The sequence below is a fragment of the Mirounga leonina genome, unplaced genomic scaffold, assembly GCF_011800145.1.
Source record: "Mirounga leonina isolate KUSES-001 unplaced genomic scaffold, KU_Mleo_1.0 Mir_178, whole genome shotgun sequence".
In the NCBI taxonomy this organism is placed as follows: domain Eukaryota; kingdom Metazoa; phylum Chordata; class Mammalia; order Carnivora; family Phocidae; genus Mirounga; species Mirounga leonina.
This window is the reverse complement of record NW_023270464.1, coordinates 24,194,235-24,212,802: the sequence shown is the minus strand read 5'-3', so window position 1 is coordinate 24,212,802 and position 18,568 is coordinate 24,194,235. Positions and strand designations below refer to the sequence as shown.

The window sequence follows — 18,568 nt, the reverse complement described above, 5'->3', positions numbered from 1 at the left end:
GGAAGAAAATGCCTGAGCTGGTGGCCAGAGGGGGGACCTTCTGTCCCAGGAATGGGAGCTAGGCAAGGGGAAAGAAGGAGCAAGCAAGCGAGCAGGCGTGAGAGCAAGCTGCTGCTGCCATTACTCACAGGAGCTTTAGCTGGACTCTGGCTGAGCAATGAGAGAAAGACATTGAGCCCATGGGTGTAGAGAAGGGAGCTCCGTGAAATCAAATGACATGGGGAAAGACCCAGAACGAAGCCCCAGGCCAGGAACAGCGGAGCAAGAAGAGTGAGAACCGGGGAAGCCCAGGAAGGGCTTTCGCCATGACGCTGTCAGCCAGTACCCATGAGAAGGTCTTGGGCCCGCTTCGGTTTATCATGTAAAATTAGACGAACTTGAAGGATCTCTGAGTCCTTGAACAGGCCAGGCTACAATGGCTGGGCAAATTGGCCTATAACTATGGATTTCTACATAAAACTTAACTCCTAAAGTGGACAAGCGGACTCTCTCCCATACGCCTGGCACTGCCCTCCTGAGTACGCACCTGAGGCCTGCTTGTGGGTCTCAGGGGCCCCAGGGCACAGGTGTTCTGAGCCGGTCAGCAGCCGGTGCTTCATGTCACAAGGCACCTGGTACTCTAACAGTCAACAAAGGGCAGCCCAAAGAGACACTCAGCAGTACAAGAAAGCAGGTGCCCCAGGGGACGCTGGACCCGGGCAAAACAGCAAAGCTTTCCGCTTGTCTCCTCCTCCGTCTGGTCTTAGCCCCCTCCAATGCACCCTCTGCCACAGTAGTTGCTGTAAAACATCTATCTGGTCACAGAGACGTCCTCCTCAAGATGCCCGTCCCCTTCGGGAGATAGCTCCACGTCTCCAGCCAGCGTGGAGAGCCCGTTCCCCTCCGGTCTCTGCCCACCCCTCCAGCCACTTCCCCAGGTGCCTTTCACTCACTGGCGACTCTCATAGACTTCCTGTGTGTCAGGGCCTGGGCTGTTCCCCCTGACTACAGAATACCTGATACCGCACCCCATTGGCTCCCAACACAGATCTGCCTGCGAGCTCCTCCTCGGCCCCAAGCTTCTGCTCCAGGGCCCCCTTCTCCGCATGCCTTCTCTGAGTGCCGAGACACCAGTCCCCTGCCCTCCTCCTCCGCCCCCACTTCCGCTACAGCAGCGATTCCCACAGTGGGACGGGATCCTGAGTTTTCTCATCAGCCTGTAAGCCTCTCCAAAGTTGGGGTCATGTCCTTTACCTCTATTTCTGAGACCTAACACATGTGGTTCCCAAGGGCAAGTAAGCTCTCACTATTCACAGGTCCCTCCCCAAGGGTCCCTCCCAGGACCGTTCTTCAATGCCTCCCCAAACCCCGGCTGGCACACCTGCCCCTGTTTGTCCTGCCCAAGGTGCCCTTCGCCCCCAGAGACAGCATCTTCTCTCCCCCTCCAGGCCCTTCCACCCCAAGCAAAAACCCCACTTCCCAGGAAGAGAATTACATCGCAAACATTCTAAAAAGACTCACAGGATGTTAGAGCTGAAGGGGACCTCAGAAATGATCTGGTCCAGTGGCTTCCAAATACACGTCTGCAGACTGCTCCTGGACTGACTGCAAAAGAACAACATGGGGGGTGACTTTCGAACACAGAACCCCAGGCTCCTACTAGGGAACTGAGATTCAACCAGTCTGGGAGGGATCCCTGCATTTTTTTTAAAGCCTCCCCGTTGATTCCAGTGCACTGGCCTAGTCCAACCTCTTCATTTTACACCTGGAGAACTTGGGCTCAGAAAGGAGAGGGTCGGGGGCACCTGGCTCAGTCAGTGGAGCATGTGACTCTTGATCTCAGCGTTGTGAGTTCGAGCCCACATTGGGTGTAGGGATTACTTAAAAATAAAATCTTAGGAAAAAAAATATTGAGGGGTGCCTAGGTGGCTCAGTTAGTTAATTGTCTGCCTTCGGCTCAGGTCGTGATCCCAGGGTCCTGGGATTGAGCCCCACATCAGGCTCCCTGCTCAGCGGGGAGCCTGCTTCTCCTTCTGCCTGTTGCTTCCCTTGCTTGTGCTCTCTCTCTCTCTGTCAAATAAATAAAAAAATCTTTAAAAAAAAATATTGAAGGAAGAAAGAGAAGGAGAGAAGGAGGGAAGGAGGGAGGTGGGTGGTTTGCTCATCAATCAAACATTTACCAGATGCCAAGATATGCCTGGCACGGAGGCCACGAAGAGAAGGCCCAGCCCTGCTCTCGAGTGCCCCCCACACAACCCAATGCAAACACCCGGCAGCCACACAACTGGGGGTGCCACAGACGGCTCATCAAGGACACTGGCTTCCTACAGGCAAGGAAGGGAACGGGACTTTCTCTGGCCGGGGTCACCTCGGTGTGCTCCTTTCTGCTCCCTTTTGATTGCCTTATTCCTCCCGGGGCATAATTTTTACTTTTGTTGTAGTTATTTCAGTAAACTACCCTCTCTTCTGCTATGTCATAAGCCCCACTTACAGGTACTCCCTAAATTATTGAATTGGTATCCCCTCGATTTTAGATGTGGATTCTACTTGGATAGGCATCTCAAACTTAGTTATGTCCGGAGTCTAACTCTCGATTTCCCCCTGCAGCAGGTGACCACTCTGTCCTTCCAGTTGCTTAGGCCAGACTCGGCATCCCTGAGTGCTTTCTTGCCATTATACCCTAATTCCAACCCAAGAGCAAATCCTGTCAAGTGCTCCTTCAAAATATCTCCAAATGTAACCATTTCCCACCGCCTCCAACCATTGTCATCTCTCTCCTGGGTCCCCGCAAAAGCTTGTCACCCTTGCCTCTGCTGCTCATTCTCAACACAGCAGCCAGAGCGCTACTCTTAAAACACCCATCAGATCACACTCCTCTCCTCGAACACGGCCCCATCTCCTGCAGGGTGAACTCCAGCCTTCGTGCAGGGAGGCCTCCATGGCCTCCATCTCCCACACCTCTCTCTGTCATCCAGGCGGCTCCGGGCGGGCACAGGCCTCCACCCTGTTCCTCAAGCGTGCCCCTGCTCAGAGCCTTTGAGTCTACTGTTCCCTCTGCTTGGAATGTCCTTCCCCTCAGATCTCCAGGGGCTCACGCATCGCTGCCAGCAGGTCTTTACTCAATGTCCCTTTGTCAGGAGCCTTCCATGACCGGTGTATGTAACATGCCAATCCCCACCCACCCTCACCGTCAATCTCAGTCCTTTACTTGCCTTCTCTTCAAAGCCCTTCCCACCACCTGACATGTTATGTAATTGCTCATGTCTCCACTGTCTCTGTATAAGCTCTGGTGTGTTTATTAAAAGGTAATCCACCATTAGAAAGGGGGAATGGATTGACAGGCTCACTTGTCCAGAACTAAGTTTGCTCAAGGATAGTCACAGATTCCTAAGCAGGTTTATTACTAGTAAAGCAGTTGGCAAGTTTGCAACATAATTTGTGTTTCACTTTTTAAAACTTTTTATGAGCACAGAGACCTTGCGTGGTAATGGGGCTTAGTACCACTTGTCTGTGCGTCCTGGGCTCCTGCAGGGCTACGTTCAACACGGGACCGGTGGAAAGTGCCGACTGGCCAATGTCCCCACAATAAGGTCATCCGTCTTGAGTCTTAAGGATGGGATCCGTGTGACACCAGCAGAGAGGGAGGGCTACCTCCAAGAACCACAGGGAAGAGCAGGGCACAGAGGAGTCTTCAGTCTTAAGAAGAGGGGATATGACTCTGAATATGCTAAAAACCACTGAATTGTGTGCTTAAATGGGTGAATTGCGTGGCATAAGAATTTTATCTCAATAAAGCTGTTATTTTTAAAGATAAAAAGAAGAGGGGATAAAAAGGGAGGGAGCTGGGATTAGGCGGCACTGGCCAGCTGACTGAGAGGATACACAGGGAAACTAGGTATGAGCAACAAAGTTTAAACAGAGCTGAGAACCGAGACAAAAACTGATACTCTGTAACCGGCACCCCCCTTTCCCTTTCCTTACTTGCAAACAGACCTTAGTACTCACTGGGCACTGCATTTTGTTAGAAAGGAACAGAACCCAGAGACTAAGAAGAAAGAGGGGCAGGACTCCTCTTCGTTCACACAGCATCCTCAAGGAGTCCCTCCCACGGAGTTTTATAAAATCATCATCTCCTGGTAGTAGAGACACCCAAATTTAAGCAAAAAGCCAGTAGCTTCAGACCTGCTGGGAACCAAGCCTCCACTCTCTGAACAAAAGGGCCCCAGAAAAGAAAAAGTAGCCATTCCACAGGATTGCTTTTTCCTCATGTCTGGTACCCATGTGTTTGGTGGCTCTGTGTCACTGCTCTCACCTACCACTGGCAAACTACGTGCCAAAGATTCCAAAATCGAAAGGTTTGGGGAGGGAGGGCAGGGAACATGCTATTACTCTTAGGGTACCCTGTTGTTCCCTGACATCACTCTATCTCACATACACATGTTCTTCCTCACCCCTTCTTCCTCCCTCTTCTCTCTTTCCCCTCTCAACAGAGATTGGGTGGCCTCTCTCAGCCTGGCTACTCAGCCCTAAGGGCAGTCAGCCTCCTTCAGGGAAGCAAGGCACCAGCCAAGGCGGCTTTTCACCAACCACAGGGTATGGCAACAGATCCAACATCCAGGGGTCCGCCTGTGTGCCCAAGGGCATGACAGGGAATAAGGAATCTAAAGAAACACCCCATGTGCCCTTCTACCATCAGACAAAATGGAATATTAAAATTGCTTATCTTTTTAAGACACAAAGTAAAATATTTACAGATAAAATGATATTGGGGGCCTGGGTGGCTCAGTCAGTTAGTTAAGTGTCCGACTCTCGGTTTCAGCTCAGGTCATGATCTCAGGATCATGAGATCGAGTCTGGTGTTGGACTTCACGGTCAGCATGGCATCTGCTTGAGATTCTCTCCCTCTACCTCTGCCCCTCCCCTGCCTTGCACTCACTCTCCCTTTCTCAAATGAATAAATAAAATCTTTAAAAATAAATAAATAATAAAAATGATGTGATGTTTGGGATTTGCCTCAAAATGACACTAAGCAGGAGGAAGAGATCAAGAAGGGTGTTTATAAGTGAAACAAGATTAGCCACGAATTAGTAACTATTGGATGTGGGTGAGGAGTACATGGGGGTTTATCCCATTATTTTCTCTACATGTGTATATTTCAGCACTCTCGGGGCTGGACCCTTGGTTAGTGGCTTCTGTGAGTCCAACTAGAGAACCACCAAGGTCACACCCATTAGGATAGCTATTATAAACAACAACAACACCACCCCAGAAAATCACAAGTGTTGGTGAAGATGTGGAGAAATCAGAATCCTGTGCACTGTTGGTAGGAACATAACATGGTGCAGCCACTATGGAAAACAGTATGGGAGTTCCTAAAGAAAATTAAACCTACAATCACCATCTGATCTAGCAATTTCACTTCTGGGTATATACCCAAAAGAACTGAAAGCAGGGTCTCAAAGAGTACTTTTTATACACATGTTCATAGTAGCATTATTCATAATACCCAAAAGATGAAAGCAACCCAAGTGTCCATCCACAGATGAATGGATAAACAAAATGTGATACAAATAAACAATGGAATATTATTCAGCCTTAAACAAGGACAAAGGTCCAATACACGCTACAGCATGGATGAGCCTTGAGGACATTATGCTGAGTGAAATACGCCAGGTGTAAAGGACAAATACTGTATGATTCCACCTAGGAATCCAGGTACCTGGGGGGGTCAAATGCAGAGAGTAAGAAAGCATAACAGTGGTTACCAGGGGTTAAGGGGGAGAAAGGATAGGGAGTTAGTGTTTGATGGGTACAGAGTGTCAGTTTGGGGTGATGAAAAGATTCTGGATGGCGGTGATGATTGTACAACTATGCATGTACTGAACTGGGCCACTGAACAATACACTTAAAAATGCTTAAAATGGTCAATTTTGTTATGTATATTTTGCCACAATTAAAAAAAAAAAAGGCACCAAGGAACATAAAGACATCACTTGTGTCTCAAGGCCAGCTCAGGTCAGCCTAGACATCATACCTCAGAGAGGTTCTCAAAACAAGGGTGTGGTGAGCGTTGCTGGGGGTGTAGAGCTATGGAGAAAGGAATGACATCTACCTAGGCACATGGTCTAGTTTCCAAACACCACCTAAGGAAAGAAGAAAAATAAAACATTTTTTAATAGGCCTGCAGGTAAATGTCTAAGTAAGTTAACGTAAAAATCACAATAATAAAAGTACACGTCAGACCCCGAGAAAATCTCCAAACACAAAATCAAAGCCCCACATTCAAGGCCCCAGAACATCTCCCCCTCCCTGTCATGGTGTGGTGGTTCAAATCCCAGCTCCACTACTCGCTAGCCATTTGACCTTACGGATCTTTCTTCACCTCTGCGTCTGTTTCTCCATGTGTAAAATGGGGCTGTTGTAGGGATTCAATGATTTAATATTTGTAAAGTTCTTACAACACTGCCTTCAACATAGCAAACGCATGTGTTAAGCATTATGCCACCAACCTCAGTAGCCAGCAGGCTTTACCTCCTAGTTTTCCAGCAGACTGCTGAATCCCTAAATGTCAGGCTGGTTGGAAGCATGCATAGGGGACAGAGACTAGGTTGCCCTCCACACAGCTCAGGAGGCCTGCTGAAGCAAAGGAAGCAGAGGGCCGGGTAAGCTGGGGAAAGTCACATGAGGGGAGACAGGAAAGGGACAAGCACTGAGCAGGGGATAAGAATGAAAGAAGATACAGAAAAGCTGGCAGAACCCATTTTTTAAAACTAGGTGATCTTCACTGTAGCTGAGCACCCGCATCACCTCAGGAACTTTGGAAAACTACTCCTGCTTGGCCACAGCGCCCCCAAGATTCGGGTTTAATTGGCCAGCGCGGAGAAACTGGTTAATGGCCCATCAGGTCTGTGTGCCCAAAAATGATGGAATGAAAAGGCACATTTCAAATTCTGCTCACGCTTACTCTAATTCTGCATTCCCTCATTTGACTTCATTTCTGTCTTAACTTAGAGAGACCAGCATTTAGTTTGGATTCAAAATACAGATAGAGACAGTATGAATGGAAAAATTTTAAAGGGAAGGGAAGGAAACTCATTATCCCAATTCTACAGAAGAGAAAAAGAAAAACTGCTTTCCCCTAAACTTTCTCTTCTTCTTACTGGACCATCACATTTCAAAACACAAACTAAGAACCAGACACCGTGCTGTCCCAATGAGGACAAAAATCAGAGACCCAGGTGCCAGGCAGAGGGGTGTTTTACATCTGATGTCCTGGGTGAGTTAGTTCTGAGGTGCTCCAGAATGTGCCTGGTTATTTATTCCAGGTTAACCTTAGTTCCTGCAGCCACTGGATTCCATCAGGTTATTCAAACTGCCTCTTGTCCCCAATAAGACGGCTTGGCTGCAGAGAGGGGCTGGCAAACCTGAGCATCGGGCTTCGCTGACCCAGGCTGCCTGCTTCTCCCCGGCCACCCTACCACGCTTGGGTTTACAGAAGCTTTACATTTTATAAAACACGATTCCCACTTCGCAAGGAACTCGCCCCAGTGAGTGGCAGAGCCAAGACGAATGCCCAGGCTCCCACCTGCCTCTGAGGACCAAGCTAGGGGTTCCATTAGGAGCTCTGAACCGGGAGGCCCGATGGTACACACTTCAGGTTTCCGAAACACCCTCCTCTTCCCGGGCTGCTACTGGAGATGGCCCACATCTTCCTTCAATTTGCTATTGAGACACTCATTACAGCCCTTGCCATAGTATGACGTACCTTAGGGTGTTCTAAGACCAACATCAGTAAACAGTGTCCTAGAACGCTGTTCTGACTTAGAGATTCTTCCAACACCAGAAAGATGAAGAACTGTCAGAGCCAAAGAGACTCTAGGAAACCATTAAATTTAAGCCACTCACTCTACGAGCAAGGAAACGGAGGCCCAGAGAAGTGAGGAAGTCAAATGAGATAAAGCACATAAATGTTACATGAAAGATGCCTGTTATTCCTGGCAAGGTGACCAGCCCTGCCTTAGCCTTCCCAGAGGGGCTGAATGAAGTCTCTTACTCACAGTTACCCATTCAAACGTCCCCATAGTACCGGGTACAAGGCTTATTTAATCCTCAGATGAGTGATCCTAGCCCTGGATGTACATTAGGAAGAGTTCGGGAGCAGTACTAACGCCTAACCCCACCTCAGACCAATTAAATCAGACTCTTTGGGGGGGGGGGGCAGGCATTTTTTTAAAACCACCACAGGTGATGGGTATTTCTGGGGCTGAGAACCATGGTCTATAGACCAAAGTGTGGTCTAGGGACCACTGGCCTCAAAAATCACCCAAAAATCTTGCTAACCATGCAGACTCCTGGGCCTCCCTGGAAACTGACTACATAGCAGTGGGGTGAACCCAGGCATCTGAAGCTGTGACAGTTACCTGCTGGTTATGGAACAATGGTATTGGCACTGAACGAGTCCCAGAAATGGCACCTGTGCTCCAGGTGGCCCCGGAGTCCTGGATGGCCCAAGCAGCTGGCCCAAGAGAGGCTCCCAGATGATTCAGAGTCCCATGCCCACTCTCACCCAAAAGTCGCTGCAGAAGCCCCTCGGCATGGCCGGCCTCGAAGGCAACCCTTCCAGGAAGGAGGCAGAGCAGAGCTACCGGGGGGGCTTCCCATCTCATTCGGGTCCCCACCAGGACTTACAAGCCCAGGCCTCCTCTCCTGTAGTTCCCCCGTCTCACTCTGGCCCCCGCCACACTGACCTCCTTGCTGTTCCCAAAACTCCTCAAGCTTTCTCTTGCTTCGAGGACTTTGTCTCATGCTCTTCTCTCCACCCCGAGGGCCCTTCCCTCAGATATCTACATGGCTCCCTCTCTCCTGCAGATCTCTGCTTAAATGTCTTTTTATCAGTGAAACTTCCCTAACTTCCATATTTAAAATAGAAAATCTGCCTCCCCACCAAACCTTCCTATCCTCCATCCCTGCTTTGGTTTTCTCCACCATACTTTATATTTTGCTTGTTATCTATAAGCCTACATACTAGAATATGAGTTCCATGAAGGTTAAGATTTTTGTTTCCTGTTATATTCCCTAAAGGGGAAGGCAGTGATTTGGTCTTTGAGGCAGGTGAAGAAGCACCTGCGGAAATATAAAATCAGTGGATTTGGTCTAGTGCCTAAAATAGTGCCTGGCACACAGCAAACACTCAAATACTTATTCTAGGAATGAATACATCAGAAACACCAATCTCAACACATAGCTTGTACCAAAAGATCACAAGGAAGAAGCTGATTATACCCAAATCACTGCTCCACTGATCTCATCTTGGCAAAAGCCTTTTTAAAAACAGGCTAGAAGCCTAATGAAACAGAAACCATTTAGAAATAAGTATTTCCAGTCAATTAACCGAATCCAAATGGGTTTGTGAGTCAAAGACAATTTGTTTTGAGAAACAGATAAAACTATGGAGACAGAAAATGAAGTTGAAAGAAGGTGATCAGGGGTGCCCGGGTGGCTCAGTCAGTTGGGCGTCTGCCTTCGGCTCAGGTCATGATCCCAGGGTCCTGGGATCGAGCCCCGCATCGGGCTCCCTGCTCAGCAGGGACTCTGCTTCTCCCTCTCCCTCTGCTCCTGCACTCTTTCTCTCTCAAATAAGTAAATAAAATCTTAAAAAAAAAAAAAAGAAGGTGATCAAACAAATGGATTTCAGATACTGTCCTGGTATGTGTGTAGGTTCAAAAGAAAATCCAGAGCACTGACAGCTACTTTCAGTCAGGGAACAGTTTTCAGCAGGCCAGAAAGAAGAGAAAGGCTCTGATCCTGGGTTACAGTCTGTGAACACAGGCCCGGTGCAGGATACGACCACACGCTTACCACCAGACCCACCAACCTAATAAACCTAAGGAGAACCCTTCCTTTCCCCTTTCTCCCACTTACACCCCACCTGCCTCCAAAACTTATTGGAAGCCACAGACAATACTTGAGCTCTACCAAGTTGGGAGTGCTAGAAGCCTCTGTCGAGGTAGCCACACAGAAGTTGGGGAGCATCCTGCCACGACCCAGTCTCACTCATGTCCTCTGTTCCACATCCTTGTTGCCTCTCTCCTCCCCACCTCAGTCTCTCCCCCACGGTCATCCTCGTATCTCCTGGAGACCAGTCTCCCCCAAACACCACTTTCATCAAGTCACTCACTTTTCTCAAAACCCTAAAGTGGTTTCCTATCACCTACCACAGCTCCCACCCTCGGGCCAGGCTTTTGAGAACTTCCATGCTCTAGACCTAGACCAAGTCCACTGATTTTATATTTCCGCAGGTGCTTCTTCACCTGCCTCAAAGACCAAATCACTGCCTCCCCCTTCAATGCACCAGTAAGAGGTAAGATTGTAGCAACTGGAACACACCGGACCATGTCTCCAATCTCCGTTCCTGCCAAGGTCGTCCCCGCTCTCCACACCATCCACACCCATTCTTGCCCCACCAGCTCCTAGCCACTGTCCTTTCCCCCTCCATTGCCACAAACACACACACTGCACTCACGCATGCACCTCCATTCATTCACTCAGTGACTGAGCACCTACTATGGGCCAGGTCCCCGCCCCTATGGTGCGGACATTCCACTGGATGGAGACACACAGATTCAGGACAAGTCATAGAGATTCAGGACAAGTCATAGAGCTTTCCTCAACAGGAGCTTCTCAACTGAAATCAGAAATTGGGGTGACTACTTTTTCAATTCTGATGCAAGTGAGAGAGCAAGCCATGTGAACATGGGGGAGTAGAGGTTTCAGGCAGAGGGAAGAGCAAACAGGAAAGCGCTCAAAGAACCCAACCCGGAGTAGAAGGAGTTAGAGGAGATGGGGTAGGAAGCAGATAATGGAGGGCCACCACAAGGACTGATGTTTACTCATTGACAGAAGGCTTCAGGAGGACTTGAGAGGACTGACACCCTCTAACTTACGCTGTCCAAGAATCACTCCCCTCTGCCTATGCACTTCAGCCCTCTATCACGAGGTATAAAATTAGGGAGGGATTTTTCTTCTTGAATGTTCCAAAATTTTCCAAAGTAAGCATATGTTATTTTTGAAATGAAGAGGGACACACACACACACACACACACACACACACACACACCCCTTCCCAACCTTTTAAGAGTCAGCCGAAATTCCACCTCTGCCTCAAAGCCTCAAAGCCCACTGGGCCAGGGCTAGGACTGTGCCCATGCTGCACCCAGGCCCCAGCCAGCAGGACTGCGAGGGCGACCCCAGAGTTAGCAGGACCTGCCTGCAGCAACTAATGTGCATCAAAGTTTCTTCTGCTGCCCTCACTTCTCTCCTGCCCTGCAGGAGTGTGTCCCTTCAGATACTCTTGCCCCCAAGTGCCTGCCTGGGCCCCAGTCTTTCTCTCAGTTGACTTAATTAATTCTTGGTAATTAAAGCTACTATTTAGTGATGAACTGCTACGAGTCTGACCTCTCCCAGGGGGGTGTAAATATTTTAAAAGGGGAGTCTAAGTGGAAACGCGAAAGCCTTAGACGCAGAGAACCGGAGCTAGAATGGTGGAATGATAGGCACTGGGTTCTTATTTTGTGGGTCGCTGGCTACCTTCTCCTAACGGGTTCAGGGGCTTGGAGAAACAGTGGCATGGGGAGACAAGTGAAGAAATGAAAGATGAGATTACATCATTGCCACCACCTCCTTCCTCCCAAAGGGCCATTCAATCCATTTTGGGTACCAGAGAATGTTCCCCAGCGGCAACGCCCGCCATCTCAGAGGTGTGACCCATGTGAAAGTAACCACTACCCTCAGCAAGAAGAGCCCCCTTAAGACATGTCTGGTCTGGCAGCGAATTGTTCTCTAATTGCTTTCAGTGGGGGAACTCCTTGAGGGCAAAGTTCATCTCACATGATTCTTTTATGCTCCACAGAGCACCCAGCTCTGGGTTGGGCCCAGGCTAGGCCTTTCATAAGCAACTGTCGATTCCTGATCAGTGATGGCCCAGTTGCCAAAAGGCTCCATGGGATATTAAATACAAGTAAACATTCTAATTAAGAATAACGGTAGAATTAATCACACATCTAATATTTTTAAGGGTCTGAAGATTTATAGCCTTTATGAAGTCTCAGACAGTGAAGCAGTTTTTACAACCTCAGCCAGTTCAGCTCGGGCCTGGAGAGTCTGTCCAACAAGGCAAGGCAGAGAGCAGCCCTTGCCCATACAGACCGGAGCCTCGGCTGGGCCAAGCCCCAGAGGAATCTGAACAGCTGCTCACTGCTCACCCCTGGGCTCCCTTCTCCTCTGAAAATGCCAAACCTCTGCCTCAGATGTGTTTTCAGGCCCGAGAATAGCCCTGAGAGGCTTGCAGTTACAATGGACACCTGTCTTCAAAACCTCTCTCTCGGGTCTCACTCTGCCCTTTGGCTTGCTAAGGAACAACTTCAACTTCAGGAGCTGAATTGGAAGATAGGAGTAGGATGCTGTATAATGCAGCAAACCAGAGCCCACTCCACTGGCTCATGTTCAACTCCAGATTGCCAAGGGCAGTGTGGGTAAGATGTTCCTTTGCCCCAAGACTGGATGAAAATGAGAAAAAAGTAGCCACCCCCTCCCGCCTCACACTCAGAATGAGCTGAACACCCAGAAGGAGGGAAATCCTAGGAATGCATGTGAGGCTTATGCACAGGAACCCCTCTCTTTACAGTCCCATGACCCCCAGGTTGTAACACCAAGGCCTCCAGCATCCCCCACGTTGACGTGCAAGAGACTGAGCCTGTGGTCCACGGGTGAAGGCCAGAGGCCACACCCAGAAGGAGTGATTTCTTTAAAAGCACTCTTAAAGAAAACACCCACCAAATGAAGCTAGAAGCCAAGTCGCACTCTAATCACCCCTCCCAGATGGTGCATCCCGGGACCTCTGAATTCAAGGACCGGTCCAGTCAGAGGTCCTAGCCTAACTCACCTCACACCTAACAAAGGCATCTTCCCCTGAGTGACCAGGAGGGGTGGCCAGCTCCGACACCAGGGCTCTTCCGTGGGGACATATTTCTGCAAAGTTTGAGTTTTTGCCTTAGGGCATTCAAGTTTACCTCCAAAAGGAAAATAGACTCCCTGGTTATTTGTTTTTTGTAAAGATGATATACAAACCTTGAGAAAATTCAACTGACAGGCAAACATATAAGCAAAAGTAAAAACCACCCAATCCCACCACTCAGAGGGAAGGAGATCTCACAGTAAGGGGAGTAAGTAAGTAAACTCTGTTCTGCAGATAGGAGGTGAGTCCATTCTGAGTTAAACCTAGAGGGTAGTAGGTCTTGATTCTCTGAATAAGCCTCGAGACTTAGTTTTGCAGAAGACCCTTAATGCCACCTCTGAACTACCCAAAGCATTTTTCTAGGGGGCTCCAGTAACTGTGGAGCTCTCATCAACAGACAATAACAAAGTTATACAGATCTCCCTCATTCCCCCCCCCCCCCAAACACACTCTGATTGGAGGCCAGGAGTTAATCTGCTCAGTGGACACACTCCTTTTTTTCACTCAATACTGTGGCACTGTGGCAGTCTTTCCATAATCAATCACAAGTACAGATATCATCAGCCTTTTCATCTCCTGGAGTATGTTAATGACAAAAAAGGGGCCACCATTACCTCTTGATCCAACACCTTCAGAATCTAAAATGGAGAAGGTAAAGGACTTACCCAAAGTCACACAGTGAACAGAGGACAGCCCAGAAGTGCTGAGAGGTTTGAGGAATGACTCTGTGGGTGACACCGAATTTGAAAGGTGTTCATTAACTTTTCTTTGAGTCATAAAAAGGATCAGATATGTCATTTCAACACACACATACACACTTCCCATTTCAAATAAAAGTAAATGGTTGGCTGAAGTAGCACTCTGATCTCCTAAAACATTTCTCAAAATTAATTAGCTAATGGATAGCACAATCCTACACTCCTAGAACACGGAGGGGGAGAACACTGGACCGGATGCCCAGAAATGGAAACGAGTGCAGCCTGTGAGTACATGCAATTGCTCCACACTCAGAATTCTCCCCTATTCAGGATGTTCCTATTTTTGTAAGAAAAGAAAAAGTTAAAACAAGCTTACATATAAAGATAGAGCTGGAGATAAAGATCTAATACAAACACTAAATATTAAAATGTTAACAGTAGCTCTAGGTTAGAGGATTTATCAGTTAGTTGTATTTCCTTTATATACCTATCTGTGCTCCCTACATTTTCTACATGAATATTCTGGTGTAATTCTTTTTAGAGTTTTAAAAGAAAAATAATTAGTCCACAATCTAGGTTGGTCTATTTGGATTTTATTTTTCACTGTAGAAAAACAGAGATTCAAACCTCTAGAAGATCACCACTCTTCCCAGCTTTGCAGAAGCAGAAAGAAGTGTTAAGACAACTCAAACCCCACGAAGATTCCAATCCAGTAGCAAAGCTCACCATGACCAGGCTGGGTAGAGGGGAGGAGTTACTACTTTCTTTTCTGTCTCCAATGTGTAGGGAAGATGAAAATTCTAAACCAATCTCTCCTTCCAGTGGAACCAAAAGCTCCCTGCCCCCTCCATGGGTTCACAGACCTCTGTTCCCACAACAATTTCCAATACATCTGCCCACAACCACCCTTTGGGTACAAGACTACCCACACCACTTAGAATCTGGATACCAAGTCTGAGGAACCCCCTTTTCCAGTATTTTATTTCTAAAAAAGTTATTCTTCCTCTTCCTTAAGATTCACAAACATACGATCCAACCCACACCATACAGAATCATGCATTCTATCAATTAATAATCATGGTTGGCCACACTCTATGGAGCTTAAGTAAAGATTATGTTAACAAAAAGGATGAGTTTTCATGAGCCTGAGAAAAACAAACAGGAATTGAGGAGCAAGAGTTTGTTAATATGTCCCAGCCCTGGCCAGAAGGGGTGGGGGTGGGGGGATGGCCAGAGGACAGAACATCTGTCATTCTGCAGTTTCATTTCTCATGGCCAGTTAATACCCTGAGTTTATGCATCAGTCTCTTCCAAGTTTGGTTAATGAGTCAGTCTGCCTGGATCCAATAAGCTCCGAGTGCCCTACAAAACTGAATTTTAGGACTATGAAACTGAGAACCAGATCCTGAAACATAGTGATCCCGCCAAAATAAAGCCACCCCCAGGATGACATCTGTCTCCACTCTCTAACTCCAACACCAACCATGGTATGTATCTGATGTATCTAATACTCTCTGATGTATCTAATACTCATCTAACACTCTCTGTGGCTTGTAGAATAAAATCCAAACTTGACTTGCCTTTCACAGCTCCAGCTCAGCTTTCCAGCCTCCTGCCCATACCAACCGAGCCTTTCATGGCTCCATGCTTTCACACACAGCTCTCTCTACCTGGCCTGTCCTTTGCCTAGTCTTACTTGCCTGTAAAACTCCTTTTCTTCCTCCAAAGCCCAGTTGAAAAGTCACTTCTGCCCTGAAGTCTTCCCTACTCCCCCCAGGCATTTAGTTCCTACTGCTCCCAACAGTTCTCTAACTACAGGTGCATTAGAGAACTTAAGTGCATTGTAGCTCATCTGTTTACATATCTGACCTCCCCTGGACACCCTGAGGTTCTGAAGGGAAGGAACTCACCTTGTATCCAAAAGTCCTAGCACAGTGTCAAGAATGATGGGAGATCAATGTTGAATGATTGATCACATGGAACATTGGCATTAAGTTATTTAGAGAAAAAAGGGAGGGAAAAAGTCTCACGGAATCCAAGAATTAAATTATCTATATATTTAATCTCAGGGGCGCCTGGGTGGCTCAGTTGGTTAAGCGACTGCCTTCGGCTCAGGTCATGATCCTGGAGTCCCGGGATCGAGTCCCGCATCGGGCTCCCTGCTCGGCGGGGAGCCTGCTTCTCCCTCTGACCCTCCCCCCTCTCATGTGCTTGCTCTCTCTCATTCTCTCTCTCTCAAATAAATAAATAAAATCTTTATATATTTAATCTCATCCGACGTGACCACAACATAGCTAAGAGACAGCATGAAAGTTTTAAAAATTTAATAATGGCAACTAACATTTGAGGTAAGTGCTACAACGTCAAAAGTTTTACAAATTTAAGTAATAACAGCAACTAACACGTGACGTAAGTGCTACAACGTCTATGTGGCTTGGTTAATCTGGCATGCACAACAGCCCTATGAGGTAGGTGCTTTTACCTGCATTTACCAACCCTATGAGATAGGTACTTCGATCTGCATTTAAGCTGGGAAAAGCTTGAGGCCTTTCCAAATAGGAAACTGAGGCACATAAGAAATTAAACTCAAAATCATTCTGTTAGCAAGTGGCAGAAGCAAGATGCAAACTCCAGTAGTTTGGTTCGAAAGCCAGTGGGCTCTGGGATCAGGGAGACCTGGGTTTGAATCCAGATTAGGTTACAAATGTGGTTTTGGATACGTCATCTATCCCCTCTGGGCTTGTATCTGTAAAAGGGGCAGGACAAGCCCTTTCTCTTAAGTTGTAGAGAGGACGAAGTTAAATATGATGTTTGCAGAAGTCTCTCAAATTGATTCTTCCATCTAGCAGGTACTCCATAAATGCTAATTTGTCTTTCTTTCCCTTCCTAAAAGCTGCACAAAATAGACTCTGAGGAAAAGGATCTCCCTCAGACTGCTCTGAGGCTTTTCGAAGCAGATCAAGTAGTTAGGCCACTCAACACAGAAAGCCTCGCCTTACCTGCTTATCTCAAAGTCCATTCCCCAAACAGGCCAGAGACCTTTTAAAATGTAAATGTCATCATGTCAATCACTTGAAACCCTTCAAAGGTTCCTAATTTCACTGTGGATACAAACCATAGTTGAGGGAGAGGTGGGGGAGGGAGGCATTCTGTCCCCAAGGCCCCCTGTGATCTAACTCACCTCTCTACAGACTTATCTCCCCTCTCCCTTTCCCCCTCCAGCCACACAGGCCTCTTTCACTTCCTCCAACTTGCCAAGCTCCGTGCTGCTCCACACATGGTTAACTCTTAACCCTCCTTCGGGTCTTAGCCCAGACATCACTTCCTCAGGGAAGCCTTCCCGAAGCCCCCAAATCAAATCAAGGCCAATTACTCTCAGCATTCTGCTCATCTTTCCTTCCTCGAACTCAGCACAGTTTGAAATGATTAGTTCACCACTTCCTTCAAAGTTTTATTCAAAAGACACCTTCTAAGAAGGCCTTCCCAGGTCACTTGAATGTAAATTCAACCCCCACCCAATATCTCATATCCTCCTTCCCTCTCTTCTTTTTCTCCCTAGCATTTAGCCCCTTTTAAGAGGCTGCATTTTTCACTATATACTTTATTTTACTGTCTTACACACACACACACACACACACACACACACACACACAGACTGAAATCTCCACAAGGGCAGTTATTTTTGCTTGCTTTCTTCACAGCATCTAAAACAACGCCTGGCACATACTTGTTGACAAATATTTGGTGTGGAACGAAATTTCCAGATTATTTATTATTGGGCTTTCCCACTAGGCTACGAGCTCAAGCCAAAACGTATCTTTCTGGTTTACCACCATCCTCCCAGCACCTAGTCCAGTGCCCAGCACATAGTAAGTGCTCAGTAAAAATTTACTGAGTGAATCAAAGCCATGACCATTGGGAAAATGGTCAAAATACATGTGCTAGCACTGCGCTTCCTCCTCTCTTTCACTGTGCAATGTACCTGTGAGTTTGAGGAAACAGACCCATGAAATCCCAGCAAGCACCCACCAGGCCAGGCATCTGTCTGTCCACATCCTGTATGCTCAGCCACACTGTACACACCAACAGATGCACCCTAGAGGCCCTGTACGAACAGAGAACTGAAGGCAGGTGGGCCAACCCTAGGCCAAATACCATCTTACCCCCAAGTCCCATTCTCCTGCTGCCAAGCCCTATTCTAGGCTAGTCCTGGGTGCCAGGCGTGCTTCCCTGGGTGGGCCTGTGGATTTATTCCAGTCCAGGACTTTTAATGCCCCCTCTGGCCTACTCAAAGAAACAGAAAGTTAAAAATCTCTGAGCAGCTCCCATAATCCTGGGGTTCTCAGGAACAGGCATAGCTAAGGTCGTATGGACCCCTCCCCCTCACAGACGCTGATCCAAGGCCAGGAGGCCATCTGTCCAGCAGACGCTCCCCTGTCCTCCCTCGGGTCACATTGAGCCCCCCCCACACACACACACACCCAGGTTGGCAGGAAGAGCCCCTGCAGAGAGATCATTTCCACCCTGATCAACAGGCCTGGTCACCCCTTGAAGACCCCCACGTCTGGAGCAGGAATACCTGTCTGCTCCCGAAGAGACCTCCCCCAGGGTCAGAACTTGGGCGGAGGTGGGGGGGACCGAGGGGCTCCCAAGAGGGTCGATCCCCGAAGTGTCCGCCCCAGGACGGCGCCAGCTCTCGGCGCGGCGGGGGACGGAAGGGCTGACAGGGCGCCCCGGCGGGGTGAAGTGGCACCGTTATCCGCGCCCGGCCGGGGGGCCGCGGGCTGTGGCCGCGGGCGGCCGCCTGTCCCGCGCGGGGAGGACACCGGCGGCGGGTCGCGGCGGCGCAGGGGCAGGCGGCCCGCGGCCGGGGGCGGGG

The 18,568-nt window shown here is 48.3% G+C and overlaps 1 protein-coding gene across 2 annotated transcripts in view; it reads right to left on the bottom strand.

Annotated features, from left to right (window-relative positions):
- ZNF592 (zinc finger protein 592) overlaps nt 1-15,809 on the bottom strand; it is a 44,348-nt gene extending 28,539 nt beyond the window's left edge. Inside the window, exons 1-3 of one of the 2 annotated variants that reach the window (XM_035024208.1) lie at nt 13,657-15,809; nt 6,014-6,122; nt 1,501-1,584 (exon numbers count right to left, since the gene is read on the bottom strand). Coding sequence is in view for 1 of the 2 variants with exons in the window: in XM_035024207.1 (XP_034880098.1) it covers nt 1,501-1,601 (101 nt within the window). In the remaining variant the exon portion in view is untranslated. Of the gene's footprint in view, nt 1-1,500; nt 1,835-6,013; nt 6,123-13,656 lie in introns of those variants that run through there. The other variant, XM_035024207.1, reaches the window with a different exon arrangement.
- Between the last annotated feature and the right edge of the window lie 2,759 nt (nt 15,810-18,568).